This window comes from Manis javanica, chromosome 1 (assembly GCF_040802235.1).
Source record: "Manis javanica isolate MJ-LG chromosome 1, MJ_LKY, whole genome shotgun sequence".
NCBI classification, from domain to species: domain Eukaryota; kingdom Metazoa; phylum Chordata; class Mammalia; order Pholidota; family Manidae; genus Manis; species Manis javanica.
This window is the reverse complement of record NC_133156.1, coordinates 122,819,115-122,832,529: the sequence shown is the minus strand read 5'-3', so window position 1 is coordinate 122,832,529 and position 13,415 is coordinate 122,819,115. Positions and strand designations below refer to the sequence as shown.

The window sequence follows — 13,415 nt, the reverse complement described above, 5'->3', positions numbered from 1 at the left end:
GCTGCAGGTGGAGAGAGGGAGGTACCAGCCAGGGAGCCTCATCCTACCGTTCCAGTGCTGGTCATATTGAAATAAAATTGTAGCTATTGATTCAAGTAGGACACAAGGGATTTCCACATCTGCACTGCAGGGGACTATTGCTGCAGACCATTTCAAGGGTTTCATAGGAAATACAAAAATAAAACCTTGTCTCACACTCATACACACCCCCTGAGAACCTACACTTGCGCCTGTGTCATGCTTCTTGCAACATCAGAACTCACAGGAAGGGTAGAAACTAGCCACCCAGTACTGCAGACTCCCGGAGAAAATATTTTCTTAGAATTGGCAAATGGGTGGACTTCCCTATTTCTTCAAGAAGTATTTCTAGCAGATGTTTCATTTTTTAATTTTAATTATTACAAGATCTGCTTCAGGAACCTAAAAGTAAGCAATCCAAGACTATGGTTCTCCCAGGGCCACTACATATGTCTGAAGTTTTCTTCTCTATATTTTAAACCCCTCAGACACCATAAATCTGAAAACTTTCAGAAGGAGCATTAATTTCATCTAAGAATGGAGAAGCAAATATGATAACATAGTCACTTGAAAATGAAATATTTCTTGAAAAACTTGTACAAGAAAGGCAATTTTGTACATCAATTTACAAAAGAAGAACACAACAAAAGAAATTACATATATATATATACACACACACGTATATATATAAATGTTATATAGATACATAGAAGGAGAGATGTGTGGAGAAACTTTTGTAGACATGATAGAGCCATCAAATCAGCAATCCATGGGCTTCCTCCACACTTGGTCTAGACTTGAAAAACCAAACAAACAAACAAAAACCCACGTGTTAAAGCCATACTTTTTCTGGTTTGTGTTACTAGGGACTGAATGTTATTCCTAAGGGATTGCCTGCACAATGTTCTCTGCCATGTAGGGGTGGCGGATGGAAAGGTTCCAAACCAAAGAAGGTCTCAGCACTGCCTCAGACACTGGGCCTGAAGCCCCAAAGCCATACATGGAGGTGCCAGGCTCCACGTGAGGTATCTGTGACCGCATTTTGAAGAACGGGACTCTTGAAAAGGGTACTGTAATCACAGGAAGCACAGCATGGATTGTGGGTCGAAGTCCGCCAGGCCTGCCAGCAAAGGAGGTGCTCCCTGCAGGAGGGCCCACCTTGGGGCAGAGAGCACAGCGTGGTCCTGCGAGGGGCTGGCTCTGACCAACTACAGGACAGAGGCAGGGGGTGGGTCAGGGAATGGGAGTTACTGTTTAATCGGTGCAGTTTTACTTTGGGAAGGAGAAGATGACCTGGAATTGGATGGTAGAGATGTGTGGCAGGTAGTGAGGCATGACAAAGTGAAAGCATTTAGGTCACTGAACTGTGTATTTAATGATAAAAATGGAAGCTTGTATGCGATGTCTATTTTACCACAATTAAAAAAAAAATCCCAGCAGTGCTTGTAAGGCTGTCTAAACAGAGGCAGAACAGTGAGGAGCAATTTTCCGGCCACTGTTAAGTGGCTGTGAGTAAAGGACACCAGGGGCGGCCCATGCCGGGGATACCTTCTAAGAGCCACTGTCTCCGAACCCTCCCACCACAGGTTGCACGTGGACTCAGGCCTCCTTCAGCTTCCTGGTCCCACACAGCCACCTGGCTGCCATGCCCAGCAGTTTCCCAAAGAGCCACACGGTGACCAGGGTGACCAACAGCAGGAACAAGAAGACGTCTAGCAGGTACTGCTCATGCCAGGGCTGCTGCAAGGCATAGGGCTTGAGGTGTGCTGCACCCCCTGTCTGGAGGATGTGGTCGATCCAGCCCACCAGCCTCTGGGCAGGGGTCAGGGGGTGGGAGTGCCTGATGATGCTGGCGGCCACCGCTGCTGATTTGTACCTGTAGGGAAGACAGGGCATGACATACTCAGGAGACTCACAAGTCTTAGCAACCTGGCATCACACAGAACACGCACTTTGCAACGTATGCACAAAAGACTCAGTGTCAAGGAAAGGTTGTTGGCCTGCTCTTGCCAGTGTCTAGGTGGGTCCCTTGAAAAGTTCAAACTCATACCTACATGCAAAGACCCATGTTCAGTGCTAAAGTGTAAAAAATTGACTTCATCAGTCAAGACTAGTCTCCACCCAGGTAGGCTTATGGCACAGTAAGGGAAAAGTACATATGTGTATACATGATGTACTACATTCATGAGACAGGGTTTCTATCCTTGAAACCCTATAAGATATTCTACTTTGGTTACAAAATAACATGTTGTGTCTGATGAAAATTTACCTTGGGATCAATGGGTCCCTTTTACTGACTCACATACCAGAAATTTATTCAAAGTTACTTTGTGGCAGCCCTGAGTGGGGGGGCCCTGGGAACATAGTGGAAACGAGACACGGGTTGCTATCTGGGGGAGCTGAGGTTCTGCACTCTAGTGTGGGGGGACAGAGAAAAACTAAAACGTAAAGAAATGGGGGTATTTACAGATCCCAAGGATTGTTAAGAAGAAAATAATGAATCACAATGGGAGTGGGCGGGAGAGGAGCCCAAGTAGGACTGTCAGAGTGGGAGCCACCCCTCTGAGGAGTCGACATTGCAGGGGAGACCTGAATGTCATCAGGAGCTGCCTGTGAGCAGAAGGGGAGGATGCTGCAGGGCGCAACACAGACAAAGGGCCTGACCTCAGTTGGAGCCCCACTACACAAGAGCCTGTTAAATATAGTGTTCTCAGAGACTCCCCGTATGTACGTCGTGTCCCTCACCACCCCTCAGGCAGGTTATTCTCAGCCTCTAACCTAAATTGTCTGGGCTTCCTTTCCCAGGAAGCAGGTCAGGGGTCAGCATCACACACATATATTATTCTGTGTCTAGGAAGCTTCAGCCTATATTGCAAACAAGATCCACACAGTACCCTTCGTGTTTATTGTCTTCATGCAGCGTGTGTGCCCCCAGGTCCGAAGAGCCACGTACCTCTTGTCTTCTATGACTTGCTTCATCTTCAGAGCCAACATCTCAGCCTTCAGCTGCTTTAACTGCAGGGAGACACCTAAATTTTTGACTTCTATTCGGACCACATTTTCATGCTGGTCTGAAAGGACAGGAATCCCCACCATAGGCACGCCGTGTTGGATGGCCTCCATTACGCTATTCATCCCACCATGGGTGACAAAAAGACGGATGCGAGGGTGAGCTGTTGGAAATAAAGAGAGCAGAACATTTCAGAATGGGAAGTTTCAGAACAATGGGGAAAGCAGCAAGGGCAGAAGAAAATGTCATGGGATCTCAAAGTGTTTTGGAGAAAATGAATTTATTCATTTAGCCTAGGACACACTCAAGGGGACAGGTTCCAGGACACAAAATGCTGGGCTTGTCTCTGAACAGAGATGCCTCTAAGTCTATGTCATCCAACTAAGGCTTAGAATCCAGGGGCACTTCAAAAGAGAGTGATAAGAGAGGCATATCCCTCCTCCTGGCCATGAATCCATCCACCCATCCATCTGTTAACCCATCCATCATCCATCCATCCATCCGTCCATCCATCCACCCATCCACCCATTCACCCATCCATCCATCCACCCATCCATCCATCTGTCCACCCATACATCCATCCATTCACTTATCCATCCATCCATCATCCATCTATCCATCTGTCCACCCATCCACCCATCCATCCATCCACCCATCCATCCGTTCACCCATCCATCCATCCATCCACCCATCCATCCGTCCACCCACCCGTCCATCCGTCCACCCATCCATCCATCCATCATCCATCCATCCATCCGTCCACCTCTGCACCCATCCATCTATCCATCCACCCATCCACCCATCTATCCATCCACCCATCCATCCATCCATTCACCCATCCATCCATCCATCATCCATCCATCCATGATCCATCCATCCTTCCGTCCACCCATCCACCCAACCATCCGTCCACCCATCCATCCATCCATCCACCCATCCATCCATCCATCATCCATCCATCCATCATCCATCCACCCTTCCGTCCACCCATCCACCCATCCATCTGTCCACCCATCCACCCATCCATCCGTCCACCCATCCATCCATTCACCCATCCACCCACCCATCCACCCATCCACACATCCATCCATCCATTCACCCATCCATCCATCCATCATCCATCCATCCATCCGTCCACCCATCCACCCATCCATCCATTCACCTACCCATTCATCCATCCACCCATCCATCCATCCGTTCTTCCATCCATCCATCCTACCTTCTCTCTTCACTCTGCCTCTGAATTCGCTTTTCCATCTGTTTCCCCCGTAACTTCTCCCAGGGTGCACTCTCTCCGTTCCTCTCCTTATGTTCCTCCCTCCCTCTCCATCTCCCTCTCCACTTCTCTGTGTGCCTGGCCCTGTCTCTGTCTCTCCCATTCTCTCTCTCTCTCTCTCTCTCTCTCTCTCTCTGACTCTCTAGGTCTCCCTTTCTCTCCTCCACTGTGCATTCATTTTCCTCTTGTCTGAATTCTTCACACTTTCACTGACATCAAAATGCATGCAGCACTTATAAAACTTAGTCATGCACTTTCTCCTCAATTTTATGAAAAATCCTTTAAAGTAGGAATGATGGACTACATACCTCAGTATTTTCACTTCCTTTCTACCCACCCTACCCTTACTTAGATAACACTAAAGCAAGTGTTGACAACGAGTTCATTTCAAACTCTACTTCTCAACAGCAACGTGCATCAGGATGTTCTTGTATTTCCTGAAAATGAGAATCCTGTCCCCTACCCCATGATCTATGATTCAAATATGCAGCACTTCCTCTCCCTTAAATTCCCAATATGCTTTGAGGCATTATCTCGATTAGGAACTTGTGATGCAGTCCGTGGCTGTGGCAGTGAGGGGTGGGCCCAAAGCAGCACAGGGACAAAGGGAACCTGAGGGGGTAAGGGCTCCCTGTTTACAGAGAAATGATGGGCTGCATAACTGGCTGGAGGTCACCTAGCCTGGCACTCAGATAGCTTGGTGCCCCCACCAGATACCATGGACATCCACACTCTGAAGGTGTGACCTGCTCATGCCTTATGTGTCTAAGGAGGATGATCAATATGTGTGGGTGTTTGTATAATGGCAGGTGGCTAAACAGGTGCTCAAGAGGCCACAGAGAAGAGTGGCAACATGCTCCCTGTTACATGTTCTATGAGTTCACATACTGCCTTGGATTGCATTTGGGTGAATTTGCTTAGTGCCAAATATGGCAAGGTCAAAAAACCTGACAAAAATATCACTCTGGTCGGAATAAAGGCTGCAAGGAAAATGGCTGTTGCTGCCATGTTGGAAAGATAACCTGTTTTCTCAGAAGGTGCCGCTGCTTCTTTGGCTTGTCCTCTGAAGATTCCATTCAGTTATCAGCTGGCCTCATGCTGATGGGTTTGCCCCAGTAAATCAGCACCCTGATGAGTCCTAAAGTCACAAAATGGAAAGAGACAAGCAAACCAGGGCACTCCTTACCCAATAGGTCGTTCTGAGGAAGCCAGTCCACGATTTTCACATTTGTTGCCAACTGGATGTCCTTGGGCCAATGAAGACACTTACATGACCATATCACCCCTTGGGAAAGACGAGTAAAGGCATTGTTCATCTCCATGAGAGCCTCCTGGGACTGATAGGTGCTCACCATGGAGCCCAGGGCCACCAGGACAAAGCCAGAGTCACCAAACTTGGCAATGAAATGCTCAAATTCCTGAAGACAGGGAAGAAAGGAAATAGGTTAATGACATCTGCAAAAGCATAGATAACCTGAAATTAAAGTCACTGTTTACTGAATTCACCCTCCTGTCAGTGCCTAGAGCTCATTGTCTTGAGATTTACCTCATGTTCCCTGGACAGCTCAGTGTCTTCTGTACGATGCTCATATCCACTGTGTCTGGATGACCTTGAAGTCATTTTTGAGAACCTCAGGACACATTTTCCCATATAAATATCTTTTTAAATCACAAAGGGGTGTGGTAGGAGCTTTAGATTATGGTGCCACAAGATCATGTGCCACAAGAGCCTACATTGCACATGAAGTACTGCAGGACTGACATGTAGATCCAGACCTCTGTGTATAACAATGCTTTATGGAAGAAAGAAGTTGAGATGGTAGGAATCTCTTTCTTCATTGAAAACATGACCTAGTTCCAGGGTCCTCATCCCTCACTGTTGGTCTGGAGTGATATAGTCATTGGGACTATTCCAATGCCAAACCAGAGGTGCAGGTGCCTTGGAGAAAGCAGGCCCCTGTCCTGGCCCAGTGGTGGGTGGTGGAACTCCTAGATGCTGATATAAAGATGCTGGGAAAATATGTCTCCTCCATATGCTTATGAGCATTTGTATATCTACTTAATGAGTTTTCTGTTAAGGTTTTTGGCTTTTTTTTTCCCTTGCTTAGTTTTGAATTTTTAGAGTTCTTTTATATTGCGTGCATATATGTGTATATACATGTCTATAAGTGTATATTTATAAATTTGTTGTAAAGACTGTCTTTTCTCCATGGTTGTCTTTAATCCTTTGTCAAAGATCAGTTGACTAAATTTATATGGGTCTGTTTCTGGGCTCTTCATCTGTTCCATTAACCAATTTGTTGATTTTTTGTCAAAGCACAAGGTGTTGGTTGCTGTAGTTTATAGTAAATCACAAAGTTCAGTGATGTTAATTCTCCAAATTTGTTTGTTATCTTTGGGCTCTTTAGAGTTTACCTCTCCACACAAATTTGGGGATTGGTTTGTTAATAGCCACAAAATAACTTGCTGAGATTTTGATTGCGATTGCCTTGAATCCATAGATCAAATTGCAGAGAACTGACATCTTGACAATATTGGATCTTCCTGTCATGAATATGGAACCACTCTTCATTTATTTAGTTCTCTAATTTCTTCCACCAGAGTTTTGTATTTTTTCTCATAAACACCTTCAACATGCTTTGTTAGATTTATACCTAAGTCTTTTATTTTTGGTGGTTCTAATGTAAATTTGTATATGATAATGTGTTTATAGTTTCACATTCCTCTTGCTCATTCCTGGTATACAGGAAAGGGATTTATATTGTCTATTAAACTTATATCCTGCAACATTGCCATAATTGTTTATTAGTTCCAGGATTTTTTTTTCTGACTCAGATTTTCACATGAATCATCAATTCTTCTGTGAACAAATCAGTTTATTTATTCTGTCCTTACCTATATATGCCTTTTATTTATTTGTGCCTGTTGCTTCAACTGGAACTTTCAGTATGAGGCTGAAAAGCAGTGGTGAGAGCCATAATTGCTTTATACCTGATAAGTTATCTCATCACTTTCTTTATATGTCCTTTGATACATAGAAATTTTTAATTCTGATGACGAAGTCCAATTTATCTATATTTTCTTTGTGACTCATGCATTTGGTGTCACATCTACAAATCCTTAACCAAATCCAAGTGCATGCAGATTTATCCCTCTGTTTTTCTCTAAGAATTTTACAGTTTTAACTGGGTATTTTTTTTAGGCTACTAATCATTTTCAGTTAGTTTTTGTATGTGATGTGAGCAAGGCTCAAAATTCATTCTTTTTCTGTGATATACAGTTATTCCAACACCATTTGTTGAAGAGACAATTCTTTCCTTCACTGATTGGTCTTGGCACTCTTTTCAAAAATGAATTGGGCCCAGATATATGAGTCATCTGTATCTATATCTACATCTATATCTATCTATATCTATATCTATATATTGTTTTGGTTACTCAGGATCTCTTTCATCTCCATATATATGTAAAGATTGGCCTGTCCATTTGTGCAAAAAAGGCCATTTCAATGTTGCTAGGGATTAGATCTGACCTCCACATTCCTTTGAGTGGTATTGCTATGTTGCCAATAATAAGTTGGACAAATCATGGTCTTACTTAGATCTTCCTCACTTTCTTTAAGCATATTTGACATTTCTAGTGTACATGTCTTTTGCCTCTTTGGTTCAATAGGACTCTATTTTAAATAGAATTTAATTCTATTTAATTAAGAATATTTAATTTCATTTTCAGATTGTTCAAAGCTGGTGTATTACAAACATAACTGATATTTGCATGTTGATAAAATTCCCTGCATCTTTGCTGGATTCATTTATTAGATCTAGTAGTTATTTTGTGTATATGGATTATTTGGGATTTTCTCTATATAGGATCATGTCATATACAAATCAAGATGTGTTTATTCTTTCCATGCCAATTTGGAGAACTTTTATTCTTTTTCTTGCCTACTTGCTCTGTCTAAGACATATTTGAAGAGCAGTGGTGTGAATGGGTATTTTTGACTACTGATCCTCAGTGGCACGGGTTCAGTCTATCACCATAGAATATGAAGTCAGCTGTACGTTTCCCATAAACACTATCATATTGAGGAAGTACCTTTTTAGTCCTACTGCTGTGAATGTTTTTGTCATGATAGATTTTGTCAAATATCCTTTCTGCATTTATTGAGATAACATTATTTTATCCCTTCCGTGCTTTTAATGTGCTGTATTACACTGATCGATTTTGTTAGGTTATACCTTATATAAAATATCCTTTATGTCCTGGAAAAGTTTTTATGTAATTCTACTTTGTCTGATATTAACTATTAATTCATTCTGTTAGATAGCCACCCTTAAATGATTCTTAAAGGGTTGTCATCAAGTGCCCTACAAATTAGCTTTAATACAGTTTTGTCAATTCTTACTTCAAAACATCTATTTCTTCCTTCCTCTGCGTTTTTTGGCTGTCCCCTGCTCCCAGCCCCTTACTCCACTGGGCCATTGTAGCTCTGTGTGACTCCATCCAGCATAACACTATGAGAGCTACCACACCAGACGAAGCCTTAACACTTTTGTTGTCCTTTCATAATTCCATGACTGCTAATGCAAATCTAAAATTAAAAATTCAGAAGAGTACAGCAACATGGCAGAGTAAAAGGCTGCATGCTCACATTCCCTCACAGAAACATTAAAAAAAAAAAACCAAAAAACAACTAGACACTAACTCAAACAACTATTCAATACTTGGGAAAACAGTCAGGGATATACAAAAATCAAACATATGCACACTCAAGAAAAAATACACACTGAAAATGGTAGGAATTTCCATGGTAATTTTATTTTCACTTGTCCCACACTTCTCCTGGAATAGCATGCCACAACGCAGAAGTGATAGCCCTGGCTTTGAAGTCATCAGCAGAAGAACAGAACCTATTGTCAATGTCTTAATCCTCTGTGGGTTCCGAAGCGAGAGATTCATCTCTTGCCAGACTTGGAGCTCTGACAGTATAAGAATGACAGTATAGCTCAGATACCAGGTTGCTGGGAGTCTTGCAAAATAATAGAGGACAGCATGGCATGTAAGGGCTTCAGGGATACTGCAGAATTTAGAATCTTGGGGCAAAAGATTATGGATATAAAATGCAGTGAAATACCTAAAGCCATGGGGAGAATGATGAGACTCTTTGGGAACTTAAGACATTAAAAAGTAGCCAAGTATAAAGGAAAAATCAGGTCAATAAACTCATATTCTAAGGTCCAGACAAGACAAATGCCCAGAAAATGGGTGAGAAGTTATTAAAGCCTTCACCCCTGTCTGATCCAAAGGACCAAACATTCCCCACTCCTTAGTGAAGATCTTTCATGACAGTATGCAAACACTGGCAGGGGGAACTGTTTACTCAAGTGGCCATTTTTCTCCAAAGATCACAAGGCATACTAAAAAAAAAAATCTGTAGTATGTCATTCAAAAAAAAATAAACATCTAGAAATGCTGCTTAAAGACAAATGATCATTGGATTTAGAAGGCAAAGACTTTTAAGAAATTGACCAAATATGCTCAGATTGCTAAAGGAAAACATGGACAAAGATCTAAAGGAAATCACAAAAAAAGTATGTGGAACAAATTGATCATATTACAAAGAGAAAGTACTTTTTAAAAGGAACGCAAATCTAGAGAGTAAAAAAAAATACAATAACAGAATACAAAAATTCACTGCAAGATTTCAACAGCAGACTCAAACAGACAAAAGGGTCAATGAACTTGAAGACAGGTCATTTGAAACTATTAAGTCTAAGAAGCAGAAAGGAAAAAGGTTACAGAAAAATGAATAGAGTATATGGAACTTATGGAACCCCATCAAGTAGATTAATAAATGCACTATGGAAGTCCCAAGAGAAGAGTAAGAGGAGCAAAGAGATTGAGGAAATAATGGCACATGACAGGATATTTATGTACACAACTCTAAAGATAACAAACACAGAAACACAAAAACCTGTCAAAATTAATAAATTAAGGAAAGTAGCAAGAAACAAAGAGACCTCAAAAAAGCCAATTGTTTTTCTATATGTAAATAATACACATTTTAAAAAATAGATGAGAAAACAAATTCATTTGCAATAGCATCAAAAGAATACTTAGGAATGCACTTGACAAAGGAGATGAAAAAAATTTACATTGAAAGCTACAGGACATTGTTAAAAGAAATTATACATCAGACTTCATGGATTAGAAAACTTAATAGTTTTAAGATGTCAGTACTACCCAAGGTGGCCTTGAAACATGCAATCTTTATTTCTGTTGAACAACTTTTTAATTTTTGTGAAATAGAAAAGCCCACACTAAAATTCATATGGAATTTCAGAAGATTTGGAGTGCCCAAAACAATTCTGACTAAGAGGACAAAGTTGGAGGTCTTGCAATTCCTGAATTCAAAAGTTACTTCAAAGCCACAAAAATCAAATAAATGTGGCATTGGCATAAGGACAGACCTACAGAACAATGAAATAAAATAGAAGGCCAAGAAATAAACCATAATATGTATTAGGTCAAATAACTTTGGGCAAGGATATCAAGACCATTCATTAGGTAAAGGACAGTCTTTTCAACAAATGCCATTGAAAAACTGAATTACCACATGCAAAAGGCTGAAGTCTGACAGTATGCCATATACTAAATTTAGTCAAAATGGATCAAACACCTAAATATATGAACTAAAATTATAAAACTCTTAGAGAAAAATACAGGGGAAATTTTCATGCCATTGCATTTAGTAATAATTTCTTGGATATGTCACCAAAAATACAGGGAACAAAATTAAAAATCAGTACATTGGATTACATCAAAAAGAAATAGTTTGGACATCAAAGGACACTATGAGCATAGTGAAAAAGCAACCCAGGGAATGGAAAAATGATTGCAAATCATCTTTCTGATAAGGGACTGATATCCAGATTATATAAAGAATTCTAACAATTCTGAAAAACAAAACAAACAACATGATCCACAAATAGGCAAAGACCTAAAGAGATATTCTTCAAAGACAATATATAAATGTCCATTAAGCTTATGACATGGTAAAAATTACTAACTAGGGAAATTCTAATCAAGCCACAATGAGACACCAGTTCATACCCATTAGATGGCTAATATCAAAAATATATATATAAAAGTACAAAAAGAGGTGTGTTTCATCATGGGTAGCTAATCTCCTTAAAAATTATTTCATGTTGTGGCTTCTCACTACATAATTATTGTAGACGTGGTAGTAAAAATGCAAATGAAAATACCAACTTACTAAAGCACTTTTACCATCAGGCTAGGACTAGGATAAGGCAGATGAAGAGCCTTGGACATGTTACTTAAGGAGATCCTCAGTCTCAGGATCATGTAAAAGCTAACATAGTACTTCCATGATGCTTAAAAAAGTGCTTCCTTAAAAGTGTGCCTGTGGTGAGTAATGACAGCAAGATGGCAGCATGGGAAGCCCTAGACATTGGAAGCCCTAGACACTACATCCCCCTAAAGACATGCTAATTCAGCAACATTTCACTGACTAATTCCCCTTGGGAGAAATCCAAAAGCCAACTGAAAGAGTAGAGCACCCCAAGCAAATGTGTAACCAGATTCACCAGTCAGCAGGTAGTAATCAAAACAAACTCTCACCTGAATCCCTACCCTGGCATGTGCATATACTCCTGCACAAGAATAAAATTAGGCCTTTACCTTACACCACACAAAAAACTCAGCTCAAAGTGGATTAAAGATTTAAACATAAGACCTGAAATTGTGAAGCTCTTAGAAGAAAATGTAGAGGGAAAACTTCATGATATTGAGCAATGAGATAGCACCATGCATGGGCAACAAAACCAAAAATAAACAAGTGGGACTACATCAAACTAAAAAGCTTCTGCACAACAAAGGAAACCAACAACAGAGTGAAAAGACAACCTACAAAAACGAAAATATTTGCAAGATAAATACCTGATAAGAGGTCAATCTCCAAAATATTTAGGAAACCCCTAAAACTCAATAGCAAAACAAAATCTTATAGTATCATAAAAAAATACCACAATGAGGTATCATTTCATACCTGTCAGTACAGCCATTATCAAAGAGCACAAGGGTTGAGGATATGGAGAAATTGCAACCCTTACACACGATTGCTGTTAGTGTAAAACAGTGCAACGGTACAGGAAAAGAGTATGGAGATTCCACTAAAAATAAAAATGGAGATGCCATATGATCCAGCAATCCCTTTTATGTATACATACCCAAAAGGATTGAAATCAGGATCTCAAAGATCTATCTGCACTCCCATGTTTACTTAACAGCTATTCACAATAGCCAAGATGTGGAAACAGCCTTAATGTCCACTAAAAGATGAATGGTTAAAGAAAAAGTGAGTATACCACATACTAAATTTAGTCAAAATGGATCAAACACCTAAATATATGAGCTAAACATACAATGAAATACTATTTAGCCTTAAAAATGAATGAAATTATACAGCATGTGAAAATAGAGATGAACGTTGAGGCCAATAAGCTAAGTGAAATAAAGCAGTCACAGATTGCCAAACACTGTATCAGTTCACTTATATGAAGTATCTAAAATAGTCAAATTTGTAGAGTCAAAAAGTGGACATTTGTTTCCAGGTGTTTCAGGGAAGGGGAAAATTATTATTAAACAGGTGAAGAGTTTCAGATAAAAAGGTGAATAAGATACAAGTCTGTTGCAACACATGGTACTGATAGTCAATTAAATGTACTGTCTAAAAATTTTCTTAGGGGGTTAGATGTATTGCAAGTATTCTTACAACAAGAATAGAACAGAATAGAAAAACTAAATACTAAAATATAACATAATATTTACATGTAAGTTTGGAGGTACCAGAGAGAGAAAGCGAGGACAGCGCAAGTGGAATAAAGACAGCACCAAATAGCTCTGTGCCATATAAGGAAGCAACAGAAAGCTCTTCCTGCATTCCAGTCCCATGACGTGCCGACAAACGCCGGATGCAGACCCCGTCCATTCGGAAGGAGGAGACCTCTGGTTGTCCATCACCCAACCCTGAGCCAATAAAAATTCCCCACATACCCCTGGTATGGCCCACTTCCCCCTCCCTTCCCT

General features: G+C 40.6%; 1 protein-coding gene across 2 annotated transcripts in view; it reads right to left on the bottom strand.

Moving 5' to 3' along the window:
* Positions 1-372: 372 nt before the first annotated feature.
* The window catches only part of LOC108388571 (UDP-glucuronosyltransferase 3A1-like), a 36,444-nt gene continuing 23,401 nt past the window's right edge, over positions 373-13,415 (bottom strand). For both annotated transcript variants that reach the window (XM_037004438.2, XM_037004439.2), the window contains 3 exons: positions 5,491-5,722; positions 2,972-3,191; positions 373-1,894 (listed from right to left, as the gene is read on the bottom strand). In XM_037004438.2, coding sequence (XP_036860333.2) covers positions 1,618-1,894; positions 2,972-3,191; positions 5,491-5,722 — 729 coding nt within the window. In that variant the 3' untranslated portion in view covers positions 373-1,617. The remainder of the gene's footprint in view (positions 1,895-2,971; positions 3,192-5,490; positions 5,723-13,415) is intronic.